This window comes from Phocoena sinus, chromosome 10 (genome assembly GCF_008692025.1).
Source record: "Phocoena sinus isolate mPhoSin1 chromosome 10, mPhoSin1.pri, whole genome shotgun sequence".
NCBI classification, from domain to species: Eukaryota; Metazoa; Chordata; class Mammalia; order Artiodactyla; family Phocoenidae; genus Phocoena; species Phocoena sinus.
Genome location: NC_045772.1, coordinates 86,243,986 through 86,259,234, shown reverse-complemented (window position 1 = coordinate 86,259,234; position 15,249 = coordinate 86,243,986). Strand labels below are relative to the sequence as shown.

The following is a 15,249-nucleotide window of genomic DNA, read 5'->3' as shown; positions in this document are numbered from 1 at the left end:
TTTGTCAGTTGCTTCATTTGCAAATATTTTCTCCCATTCTGAGGGTTGTCTTTTTTCTTGTGTATGGTTTCCTTTGCTGTGCTAAAGCTTGTAAGTTTCATTATGTCCCATTTGTTTATTTTTGGTTTTATTTCCATTCCTCTAGGAGGTGGGTCAAAAAGGATCTTGCTGTGATTTATGTCATAGAGTGTTCTGCCTATGTTTTCCTCTAAGAATTTGATAGTGTCTGGCCTTATATTTAGGTCTTTAATCCATTTTGAGTTTATTCTTGTGTATGGTGTTAGGGAGTGTTCTAATTTCATTCTTTTACATGTACCTGTCCAGTTATCCCAGCACCACTTACTGAAGAGGCTTTTCTCCACTGTATATTCTTGCCTCCTTTATCAAAGATAAGGTGACCATATGTGTGTGGGTTTATCATCTCTGGGCTTTCTATCCTGTTCCATTGATCTATATTTCTGTTTTTGTGCCAATACCATAGTGTCTTGATTACTGTCTCTTTGTAGTATAGTCTGAAGTGAGGGAGCCTGATTCCTCCAGCTCCCTTTTTCTTTCTCACAATTGCTTTGGCTATTCGGGGCCTTTTGTGTTTCCATACAAATTGTGAAATTTTTTGTTCTAGTTCTGTGAAAAATGCCAGTGGTAGTTTGATAGGGATTGCATTGAATCTGGAGATTGCTTTGGGTAGTATAGTCATTTTCACAATGTTGATTCTTCCAATCCAAGAACATGGTATATCTCTCCATCTATTTGTATCATCTTTAATTTCTTTCCCCAGTGTCTTATAATTCTCTGCATACAGGTCTCTTGTCTCCTTAGGTAGGTTTATTCCTAGATACTTTTTCTTTTCATTGCAATGGTAAATGGGAGTGTTTTCTTAATTTCACTTTCAGATTTTTCATCATTAGTGTATAGGAATGCAAGAGATTTCTGTGCATTAATTTTGTATCCTGCTACTGTACCAAATTCATTGATTAGCTCTAGTAGTTTTCTGGTAGCATGTTTAAGATTCTCTACATATAGTATCATGTCATCTGCAAACAGTGACAGCTTTACTTCTCCTTTTCTGGTTTGGATTCCTTTTATTTCTTTTTCTTCTCTGGTTGCTGTGGCTAAAACTTCCAAAGCTATGTTGAATAACAGTGGTGAGAGTGGCAACCTTGTCTTGTTCTTGATCTTAGTGGAAATGGTTTCAGTTTTTCACAATTGAGGACGATGTTGGCTGTGGGTTTGTCATATATGGCCTTTATTATGTTGAGGAAAGTTCCCTCTATGCCTACTTTCTGGAGGGTTTTTATCATAAATGGGTGTTGACTTTTGTTGAAAGCTTTCTCTGTATCGATTGAGATGATCATATGGTTTTTCTCCTTCAGTTTGTTAATATGGTGTATCACATTGATTGATTTGCATATATTGAAGAATCCTTGCATTCCTGGGATAAACCCCACTTGGTCATGGTATGTGATCCTTTTAATGTGCTGTTGGATTCTGTTTGCTAGTATTTTGTTGAGGATTTTTGCATCTATGTTCATCAGTGATATTGGCCTGTAGTTTTCTTTCTTTGTGACATCTTTGTCTGGTTTTGGTATCAGGGTGATGGTGGCCTCGTAGAATGAGTTTGGGAGTGTTCCTCCCTCTGCTATGTTTTGGAAGAGTTTGAGAAGGATAGGTGTTAACTCTTCTCTAAATGTTTGATAGAATTTGCCTGTGAAGCCATCTGGTCCTGGGCTTTTGTTTGTTGGAAGAATTTTAATCACAGTTTCAATTTCAGTGCTTGTGATTGGTCTGTTCATATTTCCAGTTCTTCGTGGTTCAGTCTCGGAAGGTTGTGCATTTCTAAGAATTTGTCCATTTCTTCCAGGTTGTCTATTTTATTGGCATAGAGTTGCTTGTAGTAATCTCTCATGATCCTTTGTATCTGCAGTGTCAGTTGTTATTTCTCCTTTTTCGTTTCTAATTCTATTGATTTGAGTCTTCTCCCTTTTTTTTTCTTGATGAGCTTACACTTTAAAGGGGAAGAAGAACATTAAGAAGATTAAAGAATAAAATGTTATAAAGTTCTATAAATTAAAAGAATAAATTTATATTTATATGTGATATGTGCAGTGAAGGAAAGGAACATTAACACATATACAGTAGATTATTTGATCTACTTCAGAACCCAGGAATCCAAAATAAATATTAATATTTAATTCAATGGCATTTATTAAACATGAATACAGATCCTAGGGGAAAAAATTCAACAGAGGTAAGAATATGATAAGTAAAATTTTCAAGGAAGCAAAATAATGCAAGATGTAGTTAAAATATGCATTGGATAAAATTGAAAGAAGACAATGGCCAAAACCCCAAATCCATGATAAAGAAGATACATTTGAAAAATCTGTGAAAATATGGAAGAAAAAGGTAAAGAAACAATTTGTAAAAGAAAGGTAGGTGACTTAGAGGACAAACTAAAGCACCAACCTAAGAAATCTATTTTTGAGGAAGAAATCAGAGTTGGAAAAGAAGCATTAATCAGAGGTGTAGTGGAAGAATGCCTTCCTTCTCTGAAGAAAGACTTAAGTATCCAGACTGAGGTCTCCTTATTTACACCATGTCTTCACACTCCCTTCCATTTTCATGCAATGGGATCTTTGATCATGATATTTCTCTCTCCTGAAATACTCTTTTTTACCATGTAACTGCTTCTCAGAATTCAGATCTAAGCTTAATCACCATTCCTTCAATGTCTCAGAATTCTTAATTGGTGAGAAATTTTCCAGTATATTTGTAGTAATGCAGCACTTATCAAAATGGTAATTTTACATTTATTATGATTATTTAATACCTGTCTGTCTCCCCCACTAGTCATCAGCTCTAGGAAATTAGGAAGTGAACTCATTTTACCTACTTATTTTATTCCCAAGATCTAGCTTGGTGCCAGACAAATAGGTGCTTTATCAATTATTTTTGAAAGAATGAATGAGTAAATGAACTCCAAAAATGCCAGTCACATGAATGTTATAAATAAGAACTAAAAATGTGCAAAAATAAAAATAGCTGTATTAAGTCATTGGATAGGGAGTGATGATTTCTGATGTTTTGAAGATTTTCTTTAATATCTTTCAACAAAAAAAAATTTTTTTCATGTCAAAAAAGTGGTTTTTGACTGCCATCTACATGCTAAGCATGAGATAAAAACATTTATGAAATAGAATCTTGGCCCTTTGGGAGCCCACAAATGAGGTGGAGAATAGGCATATAAATGTAGGATAATATACACTGTAATCAATACTATAATAGAATAAAAAAGTGTTCATGTGTCTCATTCATAGGGACCATGCTAGTCTCTCTGTTGCAATTTCAACATATATATTTCTGGAGATTTTACCCCCTCCAAAAAAAGTATTGAGAGTTTATCACAACAAATTTGGCAGTGGCCATTGTCACTCTCCTCTTGCATGCCTTCTACCCTTCCTAAGTAGACTTGCTCACCACCTGGAAACCAAGAAGATGATTAGACAAGCAGTGTGATTTCCCCAACACCAACTCTAAACCTGACTGTCATAGTTTATAAGACTAAAACGTTTTGTAAAGGGAGTGTTGGTAGAAGTAGTTGAAAGGTAGAAATTTAAAAATTATCACTAAAAAACAACAACAACAAAAACCCACAGACACACCTCTGACTCCCAACCAGTCTCCATTGTTAAACTCGAGGCTGTTTCAAGTTCTATCCTTAGAAGCTTATACCTTTGAATTGAGACTTTGTTTAGATTGGAAGAGATCATATATTTATCAGGTACTTCACAGTAGAAGTGAGATTCTAATCATTTTAAAGCAATAGGTTTTTAAAAGGAGTGGAAATGGAAAACAATGAAGATATTCAGAAAGCAAGAGCAAAGGTAACAGAAAAGTGAGATGATTAGCACCAAAAATCTTTTGTCTATTCCCCATTTTGTTTAAGACTGATCTTACCAATAATGATTCTGTACATTTAAACCCTCTGTAAAAATGTTCCTTTGAGTCACATTCATCTTTAAAAACCCTTCATTTGTTTAATGATTCTAATAATATGTCTGTACTCTGTTTTATATCTGAGTTTGGTTTGGATGATTGCTTTGCCTATTCAGACTGTGTTTTTTATTACCTTTTTATGTCATAATTTTTTGTTGAAGGTCATAAATGTAGTATAGGACAGTTGATACAGAGGTAAATATTTTTCCTACTTGGAGATGAGCACATCTTTCCTTCTACTAGGCCTGTAGCATGGGGTTTCTATCAGGAGTGGGGCTGGGTTTGAAGTCTGTTGTTGCTATGGTTACCCTCAGTGCATCAAGGGCTTCAAATTCCTCTAGGGAAACCTTGTATTTAGGGTCTACTCCCCATGTGGATTTGGTCTCCCTTTGCCCTGTTACCCACAAACAATCTGTCTCTTGCTGCTGTCCCCAATATATCCCACTTTTATCTTTACTGTATGCTTGGGGTTTATATATATATATATATATATATATATAATTTATTTATTTAGTTTTGGCTGTGTTGGGTCTTCGTTGCTGCTCGCGGGCTTTCTCTAGTCGTGTGCTACTCTTCATTGTGGTGCGCCGGCTTCTCACTGCGGTGCTTCTCGTTGCAGAGCAGGGTTCCAGGCGCGTGGGCTTCAGTAGTTGCTGTGCGTGGGCTCAGTAGTTGTGGCGCACAGGCTTAGTTGCTCCGCGGCATGTGGGACCTTCCCGGACCAGGGCTCAAACCCGTGTCCCCTGCATTGGCAGGCGGATTCTTAACCACTGTGCCACCAGGGAAGTCTCTGTATGCTTGTTACCATGGGTGGACGTGGATATGGAGGAGGGAGACAGGCAGACTGGGTAAACCAGCGTTTGCGGGTGACGTGCCCCTCTCCCAGGAGTGGAGCTTTTCTTCCTGCTTTCCTTCCCAGCCGCAGGAGTTTTCACCAGCACCCTCAAGCTACAGTTTTTGTTGACCATCCCCACTGAAGAGAAAAGCTTCCATTCCTTAGAGGAGAAAAGGGAGACTGGTCTGAGCAGAATGGGAAAAGGAGCTGCTGTTCTGCCCCAGCTGGCACCCCTGGTGTCCTCTCTAACCTCCCCCGAATGGCTGGTGGAGGTTCTGAGGAATCAGCTGCAAGAGGTGTGAACCCCCTTCTGTTGGCCACCTTCAGGGGCTTCACTTTCTCATGCCAACCCACACTTGGTCTTTAGCAACTCATTAAAATTTTCCATCTGAATCTTGTACTGACTTACTTGGTATTAAGTGGTTTCTGCCCCAAGTCAGTAAATGTTCAAATCCTGCTTCTCCCTGTGGGATCCTGACTCTAGCTATCCAGTTAGCTGTTTATCCACTAACCTCAGCTCACTGATGGGTTCAAGAAAAGTTGTAATTTACATTTTTTCCAGCTTTTTCTTTTTATAAGAGTATGGATGCAATACTGTTTCCTGCTCTCTGAATGTCTGAGCTGAAACCAGAAGTCTCACTTTTATTCCCTTGATGTAAAGGAAAGTGTGTTTCAGTTAACTTTAGGAATTTTCAAGACCTATTTGAATTATATGAGAGTACCTCTCTTCCTCTCCCTCACCTGATGCTAGTCAATATATTCTCCAATAACTAGGAAATTATCTATTTGGTAAACAATTCTAAGTACAGCTATCATTCTGAAATAGACCTTTCCTAAACTCACTCATTCCACAGGGCCAAGTCATCAGGCAAGAAGGCTTTTATTTTGTTTCTATTGAGTTCCTTCTATCTTCTCAGTTGAATTTTTTTAAGACTGACTGGAAATTTTTTTAAAACAGTGAGTCTGGTTTTGTTATGCTGGATTTTTTAACCCAAAGATTTATCCCTAGCACCTGTGCATAAAGAGTTCTAGTGATGTTCACCCAGCAATATCTCCCATATTCTTATGATCTGTTCATTAATATAAAGTCTCTAGACAACTGATAAGAAAATAAAAAATAATGCCATTAAGAATAAAGGTGGAAGAAAAGGTGTAATCTTGCAAATACATCTGATGTTTGGGATGACTACAAGAATATTTCCGATGTGGCGAAGTTGCTAGACGTTATTAGGTGTGTACTATGCTGGGTCTGCAAGGGATTTTTCTCCCAGGTCTTAAGGAAACATGCAGAGCTATGAAAAGAATGAGGTTTTCCACACATATTAAAGCCACTTAAATATGTCTTCCCCCATACTAACCATTCTAAGAAACTCAGCATAGTATATCTTTACTTTGGGAAGAATCTCTCTCTCTCTTCCCCTCCCTTCATAATTTCTATTGCCGTCATTTCATTTAGTTATCAAAAATGATACTGGTGAAGGATGTATATTTTTGTTGAAGTATAGTTGACTTACAATATTATATTACTTTCACGTGAACAACATAGTGATTTGATATTTTTATAGATTACATACCATACAAAGTTATTATAAAATAGTTATTATATTCCCTGTGCTCTACATCCCCGTGACCTATTTATTTTATAACTGACAGTTTGTATCTCTTAATCCCCTTCCTCTATTTTCCTCCTCCCCCCGCCTCTCTCTCCTGTGGTAACCACCAGTTTGTTCTCTGTATCTGTGAGGCTGTTTCTGTTTTGTTATATTCATTCACTTGTTTTATTCTTAGCTTCCTCACATAAGGAAAAACATACAATATTTATCTCTCTCTAACTGGTTTACTTCACTAAGCATAATATACCTTCCAGGCCCATCCATGTTGTCACAAATGGCAAGATTTCATTCTCTTTTTATGGTCGAAAAATATTCCCTTGTGTATGTGTGTGTGTGTGTGTGTATCTATATATACCACCTCTTCTTTATTCATTCATTCATAAACACTTAGGTTGTTTCCATATTCTGGCTATTGTGAATAATGCTGCTCTGGATGTTGGGGTGCATGTATCTTTCTGAATTCGTGAAGGATGTCTTTTGAATCTATCGAGCTTGATATTTCATTAGGATATGTCATTATTTTATTTAGAAGTTGACTTCAACAGTGTTGGAGGATGGAAGGAATGAAAAATGCCCACTGAACTGAGAAGCCATCTTGAAACCGAGAAACAAGGCAGGCAGCTCGATATAATTAATGGATCAGTTTATTATAGGGTAACATTCACACGATAGGACTGGGCAGACAACGATCCAGAAGGGTTCACAGCTGCACTCACACTGCCAAGGGGCCACTGGGACGATTTTAGTTGACCTAGGGAAAGGGGTAGTTGCTTGGAAAGAGGACGGGCATTCCTAACTCAAGATTTATGGGTAACTAGTCTTGTGGATGCTGAGAATACGTCAGGGAAGGTTTTCATCACTGGGGACTAAAGGCTACCTGTTCCTAGTGGTTAGTAAACAGTATCTATTAACCATGAATCCCCTCATGACAGAGAAGTGATTTACTGTACAGTACAGTCCTGTGTAGAGTCAGCAGAAGGACAGGAGAAACTGTTAGTGCCCAAGATGGTATCAGTTATGCTAATAGCCATACACATAGGAATTACAGACATCTGAGGGCTTGAAGAGTCTTGTGATTTCCTTTTTATTTCATTCCATTTCATTTTAAAGTAACATTTGCTTGAATTTTTCTTAGGGCTGATTGCAAGAAAAGTTTCATATTTTGTTTTTATCACACACCAGGCTTTACTTCAGTAGCTTTGTTTATAATAAAGCTCTGAGTACTACTTGGGCCATTTCTATAATTTGTGCCCTGTATGAGTCACATATATAAGTCATATACATATATAACAGGCTATAAATTTGAGAACAGTTAAAAGGAAAGTAAGTGCCTTGTTTAAAAACATGAAAATAATCTCAGGCAGTTGTTTGTTGGATCCACAAATCTCTCGAGTAATAAATTTAAAAATTAGATACATGGTTCATAAATTTTAAAAAATCACTTCCAAGATTTCTTATGCCTACTATGTGGTTGAATAAATGTTAAAGCATTTTAAATATACAATCAATAAAAGAAGCTCTTTGTTTCTATTCATCCTAGAGCAGGAGGCAATAGGAAATCAACATAAATTTCAAGGCTACAATGTTGTGTAATAGCACTTATTAATCTCGACCTAGACATAAGTGAACTTAGTGTAAAATACACTTAGCAATATGCATCTACTCTCTGGATACATAACATCCAACATAATATTCACTTTCTAAAATTTATCAAATATTCAATTGTTTTCTTCCCCTCCTTCCTTTCCTGGTCTTCTCTTTTCTTTCCCTTTCTTTGTCTTGTCCTTTTCCTTCCAGAATAATTCAATCCTGAGCCATTAGATGGGGCCAAGAAAGTAGGTATGTAGGTAGGTGCAGGTGGAGGAAAGCTGTTTAAGGGGAACTACAGGAACCTGAGTGGGTGTAAAAGCCCAGGAGTCCAAGCAGTGTTAGGAGAGTGTCCATAAGAGGGATAGTCTTGCATAGGTGTCAGAATCCAAGGAAGGGTCTATTAGTCGGGTTTTCCAGAGAAACAAAACCAAGAGGAGACAGATGATAGATAGATAGATAGATAGATAGATAGATAGATAGATAGATAGATATAGATAGATAGATAGATAGATATAGATAGATAGATAGATATAGATAGATAGATAGATAGATAGATAGATAGATAGGTAGTAGGGGGGTAGCCTAGAGACCCAGGGAAGGGTTGGTGTTGCAGTTTTAGTCCAGAGGCAGTCTGCTGGGAGAATTTCTTCTTCCTTAGGGGAAGCCCATCTTTTTTTATTAAGGCTTTTGACTGATTGGGTGAGGCCCACCCACACTACGGAAGGTAATCTGCTTTACTCAAAGTCTACTGAGTTAAATGTTAATTTCATCTAAAAAAGTCCTTCACAGAAATATCTAGAATAATGTTTGACCAAATATCTGGATATTATGTCCCAGCCAAGTTGACACATAGCACCAACCATCACAGGAGTATAAGGGGGACATCACACATGGGGCACCCTGCCATGGGTGTCAGACCTGAATACGGTGAAGAAGACATCACTGTTGGGGAGAGCGGAGTGAAGACCGGATGTGAGGTGTTGGAACCTGAAAAGGGTAAGAAGGGTTTCCGGGTAGGAAAAGAGCAGCCCAGCACCACATGGTGTTGGACTCTGCATGGGGTGAAGAAGGTCTCTGCAAGGAAGAGAGTGGCACCAGGGATGGGAGACTATTGTCAATATCACACTGGCTTAATTCCTTTAGCTTTATAGGTCTTAATATCTGGTGGTGGGCTTCTCCAACTTTACCCTTCAAGATTGCTTTGATTTCTTCTTGGCCCTTTACATTTCCATGTAAAGGCCAAATTAATCTTCTCAATATCCACATTTCAAAAACTACTGGGATTTTGTTTGAGATTTCACTGAACTTATAGATAAAATTTGGGAGAACCGACATCCTTAAAATATTAAATCTTTCAAGAAATGAACATGATGTAGGTCTTAATTTCTCTGAATACTGCTTTGCAGTATTGGGGGATAGAGGTCTTAGACACCTGTTATAAGATTTATTGCTAGGATTTCAATGTAGTTTTATTTTTTGTTTTTTGTGTTTTTTTGATGCTACACTAAATAATATGCTTTACTAATATCATTTCCTAATTGCTATTGATATATGAACAGCTGCATTTGATTTTGTGGATTGCCCTCGTAACCAGTGAACTTTGTTAAAATTCACTTAATCATGTTGATAGCTCATCTATAGTAACTTGTGGATTTTCTGCAATACAAACATGTCACTGATAGTTTTATTTTTTGTTTCTTTTCTTATCCTTACAAATTTTAATTCTTTTTCTTCCCATTTCTGTGGCTAGGACATAATGTTGAATAGAAATGGCAATAGTAGCAGGAAAGCTTTATTAAAATTAAATATCCCATTTAACTCTAATGTTTGCAGTAGTGCTTTTTTAAAAAAAGAAATCATGATCATGTCTGAAAGCATATCACATGGAACTTGTGAATTTTTTTTCTCATTCTAAGTAAATTACCACTTTTAATTTTATTTTGTATTCATCATTTTGAAATTTTTTATAGGCCTTCCTCTCACATTTGGTAAACTTAAAAGCCCACAAAACTCAGCCCTGCCACTGCTGGTGGCCGGGCTCTCCCTGTCTTCCTGCTACACCGTGTTTCATCATCTTTCATCCCTATGCTTTTGCCTCTTGGTGGCAAGATGGCTTCTTGCTCCTCCTTGAGGCCTAATATCTTCACTTCCAGAAGGAAGAAGGAAAAAGGGCAAGGTGTCTTCCTAGAAAGCTTTGTCTTCTTCTTTTGGAAAGAAATCCCTTACCAATTAGCATGCTTCCGCAATGTTTTCCAAAAACAGAATGGGAAGTTTTTGCAAAAAACTCTGATTACTTAGTGACTCACCATATGTCCGCAGGGTTTGAAGTTACCGTGTGCTGTTATTTGTCGTTCTGTCATTGTCTTCTGTGTATGTTTATTCATCCTAATAAAATGACACCCGCTTGAATTTTACAGCCTACAACTTAGTTCATCACCACTTTCCTTACATACACACACCAAAACACATATCCTCTAGAACCAAGGACAGAAACGAGAAAAAAATTGCTCAATAAACATCCATTGGACGAAGTGAGAGAGTGACATGGACATATATACACTACCAAATGTAAAATAGATAGCTAGTGGGAAGCAGCCGCATAGCACAGGGAGATCAGCTCTGTGCTTTGTGACCATATAGAGGGGTGGGATAGGGAGGGCGGGAGGGAGACTCAAGAGGGAGGAGATATGGGGATATATGTATATGTATAGCTGATTCACTTTGTGATACAGCAGCAACTGACACAATATTGTAAAGCAATTATACTCCAATAAAGATGTTAAAAAATAATAAACTAAAAATATAAGTAAATAAATACGTACCCATTGGAGAACCTTTGAAAATCTCACAACTGGAGGACTCAGTTCTTCCCTTTCTGTAAAATGCCCTATTTTATTTCTTTTATTATTATTGTTTTTGCTGATGTGTATTCTTTATGAAATTTTTTTTCATTTTATTTTACATGCACAAGAGAAAAGAAATCAGAGTACAAAAGGGACAAAAATGAAAGGCAAATGCATTGTTCTTTGCTTTTCTTCCTGCTTCCAGTGCTACAGAGACAATCACTTCTCAGCAATTCTGATAAGATGTGTTTGCTAATTTTATCTGAATTTATTAAGCTTAAAATATATTTTAACTCCATGCTATAAAATATGAAGCATTCCTCTCCTTCCCTTTATGTTTTTTCCCAATTTTTGTGGTTTTTCTATGTACTTATTTTTAAAGTTCCCATAAATATCAGTTATATTGAGAATTATAAATAATATATTAAACCGTTTCTAATTCCATAAACTTAGACTCCTCACAGTATTAAATAAGACAATGAACGATCCTAGACTTCCCACTACCAGTTTTCCTGCTGTTTCTCTCCTCTACTTCCGTCTGCTGTGCCTTTACTTCTACCCTATCCTGAGGGAGGACAAATGCTCAGAATAATAACTGACTTCCCCAGGCCTCATGGACTTGAACAACAGCGGTCAGGAGAGGTCAGAGAGCACTCCAATACTCACTTTCCTCTGATTTTCTTTCCTCCACCAAGAAGTGTCAAAAGAGAACCCTAGAGTAAAATGCCATCATTCCCAGCAGGGGATAAAAGTGAGCCCAAGACACTGGGTCCAAAATCATGTCTCTCTGGGCCTACCCTGCTCCATTGAGGGTATTCAAGTGGGTGAACTGTGCACAGAGTTAAGACTCAGCTTTCTCTGATCAACTTAAACCCATCAATAGAAGTCAAGAAAGAGCCACAGGTACTCAAGTAAGATTTTGATTCTCCAGTTTGCCTCCATGACAAGGGGTCATGAGGAAGCCCAGTCATGACCCCTCCTAATTTTGACACTCACAGTGTCGCCAACACTATCTGCCTTGAAATCTATCAGGACTAACCTCATTATGTCAGTTACCTAAAAAGTCCCAGAATTCCAGATGGCTCTCATTCCCCTTCTTCTAATTTTCATTCTCTAATTTCCATATACCTCTAATTATCAACTTTTTCTCTCAGACTCCAATTTTGAAATCTGCCCCCTTTCAGTTTGTCCCCTGGAACTCAGAGTCCCTCATCTCCAAAACTGTCCATATTCTCAAACTCATAAACCAGCATTCTCTTCATGGCTGCAGCCTCACCAAAATCTGGGTTTGTCCTGAGGACAATGCTTCCCCCAAAAGCAACTCATGTGGTAACTGTTGACTTTTTCTCACAACTCTCTGGATATAGGGTGAGTCCTTGCTCCTCTTTTAGCTTCCAGAGCATTCTCCCCATTTCCTCCCTTCCCAAATAAAGCAGCTCCAAGTTTCATGTCATCTGACCCTAACACACAACTGTCCCTCATCTGCCACACGTCCCCTGAGTTGGAACTCCTCACTTCCAATGGTTTTAGCTCCTCTCTCCAGTGTCAACACTGTTCCTGTCTTGAATCACAGTCTTGATGAAGTCTCAGACTTCGTGAGCAGAGAACTGAACTCTTAAATCTTCCCCTCAAACCTGTTCTACCCAGTCCTCTCTGTTGCTTTCTCCTTAAATGATGCATCCAATTCTCAAGAAATCATAATGGTCTGCAAAGTATACGTAGACAGTCCTTCAGTTAACTGGCCTATTTCCTGTCTAGCTTGTGGTCTATTTTCTGTCTAACTTGTATTCTTTGAACTTTCAATTCAGAGGTTCCTACCTACATTCCAGGCTCCTTCTAAGTGCATCCTGAATGACAGCTCCTGCCACCCTGTTCTATCCCTGGAGACACTCCCATTCCCTTTATATGACACATAAATAATCAGAGTATATTGATCACCCACTTCTCCAATCCTCCCTCTCCACATCTTCCTCACCCTTAAGGGAGTTGTATCATTGCATCTATATTGACTGTCCTTTCAGTGGGAGGGAGAATAAGAAGTAGATAAACATGGCTGTTCATTCTACTCTCTTGAACCAGAAACTCCATATCATCCATAAGTCCTCCTGTGTCTCTAAAATCCTTTCATACTTTTATTGTATCCCTAAGCCACAAAATAATAATAAGGCTAGATTTAGTTTTAAATGTACATCTTGAATTTTATTAACCTCAGTTCCATAACAGAAGCTACTTTTTAAACACTTCATTCTCTAAGAGGACGTAAAGAAAACTCGTGTTTGTGTTCTAACTTAGGACACCTTGGGTGACATAAACATTAGACTAAGGAGGCCTCCTGAATCTGGGAAACTGATTTTTTGGATAACATCTGGCAATACAAACAGCCTTTAAGGACTAGTGTCTTTCGGGACTTCCCTGGTGGCACAGTGGTTAAGAATCCGCCTGCCAATGCAAGGGATACGGGTTCGAGCCCTGATCTGGGAAGATCTCACATGCCACGGAGCAACTAAGCCCATGCACCACAATTACTGAGCCTGCACTTTAGAGCCCATCAGCCATAGCTACTGAGCCCACGTGCCACTATTACTGAAGCCCACGCACCTAGAGCCCATGCTCTGCAGCAAGAGAAGCCACCGCAATGAGAAGCCGGCGCACCGCAACCAAGAGTAGCCCCTGCTCCACACAACTAGACAAATCCCATGCGCGGCAACGAAGGCCCAACACAACCAAAAATAAATAAATTAATTAATTTAAAAATACTGAAAAAAAAAAGGACTAGTGTTTTTCTAATATTGACCTTTCACACTTTGACTTAGACATTTGTTTTTAAGAGAGAGTTCAGTTGCCAGGTTTGAATTGCTGAAAAAAAAAAATCCAACAATCTTTGCTACATGATTTTTAATTACCTGATTAAGTTTGTCTGAACAAAATGAGCAAATATATGACATGAGTCAAAAAGCAGGGAATGAATTGAAATCAAGTGATGGCATATTAGTGAGTAATCTATTTTAAAAGAATCATGTCTGGAATGAATAGGAAGAGGTAAAGAACAATTCCAAAATAGATTTAAAAGATTTACTCCTCTTTCACATGAAGTGATAAATTTGAATAAAATACTTAAATATTCACATAAGAAGATAAGAATTTCAGTCTCGAAATAATCCTGATATCAAAGCAGAAATTCAATGGAATTAAATAGATTTTCATAATGGGAAATTTTTAGAATCACTTGGAAAAGATGTGGGAAATATGCCCTTATTTTGCATGAGTGAAAAGAGAAATTGCTGTTTTAACAATTTAACATAAAAATAAAGCTGGTTCTAATATCCTACTTTGAAGGTTGTTTATAAATGTCCCTCTGAGGAAAATCTCAAATGCCATTGTTCCTTCAGAAATACCATCAGTGAACATTTTTTTACCTTGAGTAAAGAAAAATGTTGAGGTTCTTAAAGACAAGGAAATATTACCTGCAGTAAGTACCTCTATTGATTTTAAAAACAATTAAGTTGTAGTGTGTTCTCCAATTCTGCGAAGCATGATATAAAAGAGCATTATAGTTTAGTTTTCAATTCATCATCATTCAAAACTTTGGAATTTTGGTCCGTCTCTTTGCCCTCATTTTCCTTCCCCGTAAACTTGGCCTCAAGCATAGTTTCTGAAGAGGCATTTTCCTCTGGTAGACGATGCTTCCTCAAAATAATGAGGATTAAAAAGGCTGGAATATAGCTTGATCCTCTTAGCGCTGCTGGCAATCCAAGGTAGATGTATCTATCAAAAAAAGTTAAAACATATTAACACTTATAAAGATAGTTTTGCATATTGTTAATTATTAATATTTTACTCTCATAAGGAGAGCGGCAGCTAATTGTTTTGCACGTCAACCTTATGAATTAACCTCATGAACTCACTTATGAATTCTAATGTTTGTTAAAATGAGTTTTGGGATTTTTTATCCAGACGATCGAAATTTATTTCTCTCTTTGCTAATCTTTTGTTACTGTTTTTATTTTATCTTTTTACATTGAATAGACTCCTCAACTTAAATTTAATACTGACAGGGATAGCAGTTTTATTCAATATTTAATAAGAATGCTTCCAAAAATCACCACTAATTATAATATTTACTCCTGTGTTTTCTTAGATGATCTTAATCAGGTTAAGGAAGTTTCTTTCTCCTCTTTTGAGTTTGCTCAGAGTTTTAGCTGTGAATTTGTAAAATATCACTAAATCATTTTTCTGTACGTAATTAGCAGAATATCCAAGATTATTATTATAATTCTATAACAAACTCTATTTGTTAGTTTTTATATCTTATTGGATTCAATTTGATAATTTTTTGCATGTATATTTACAAGTAAAATCAGCTTATGCTTTT

The 15,249-nt window shown here is 37.3% G+C and overlaps 1 protein-coding gene across 1 annotated transcript in view; it reads right to left on the bottom strand.

Moving 5' to 3' along the window:
• Window positions 1–13,567: 13,567 nt before the first annotated feature.
• Window positions 13,568–15,249, bottom strand: part of SLCO1A2 (solute carrier organic anion transporter family member 1A2) — a 61,600-nt gene continuing 59,918 nt past the window's right edge. The window contains 1 exon segment of the mRNA XM_032645575.1: window positions 13,568–14,642. Coding sequence (XP_032501466.1) covers window positions 14,426–14,642 — 217 coding nt within the window. The 3' untranslated portion in view covers window positions 13,568–14,425.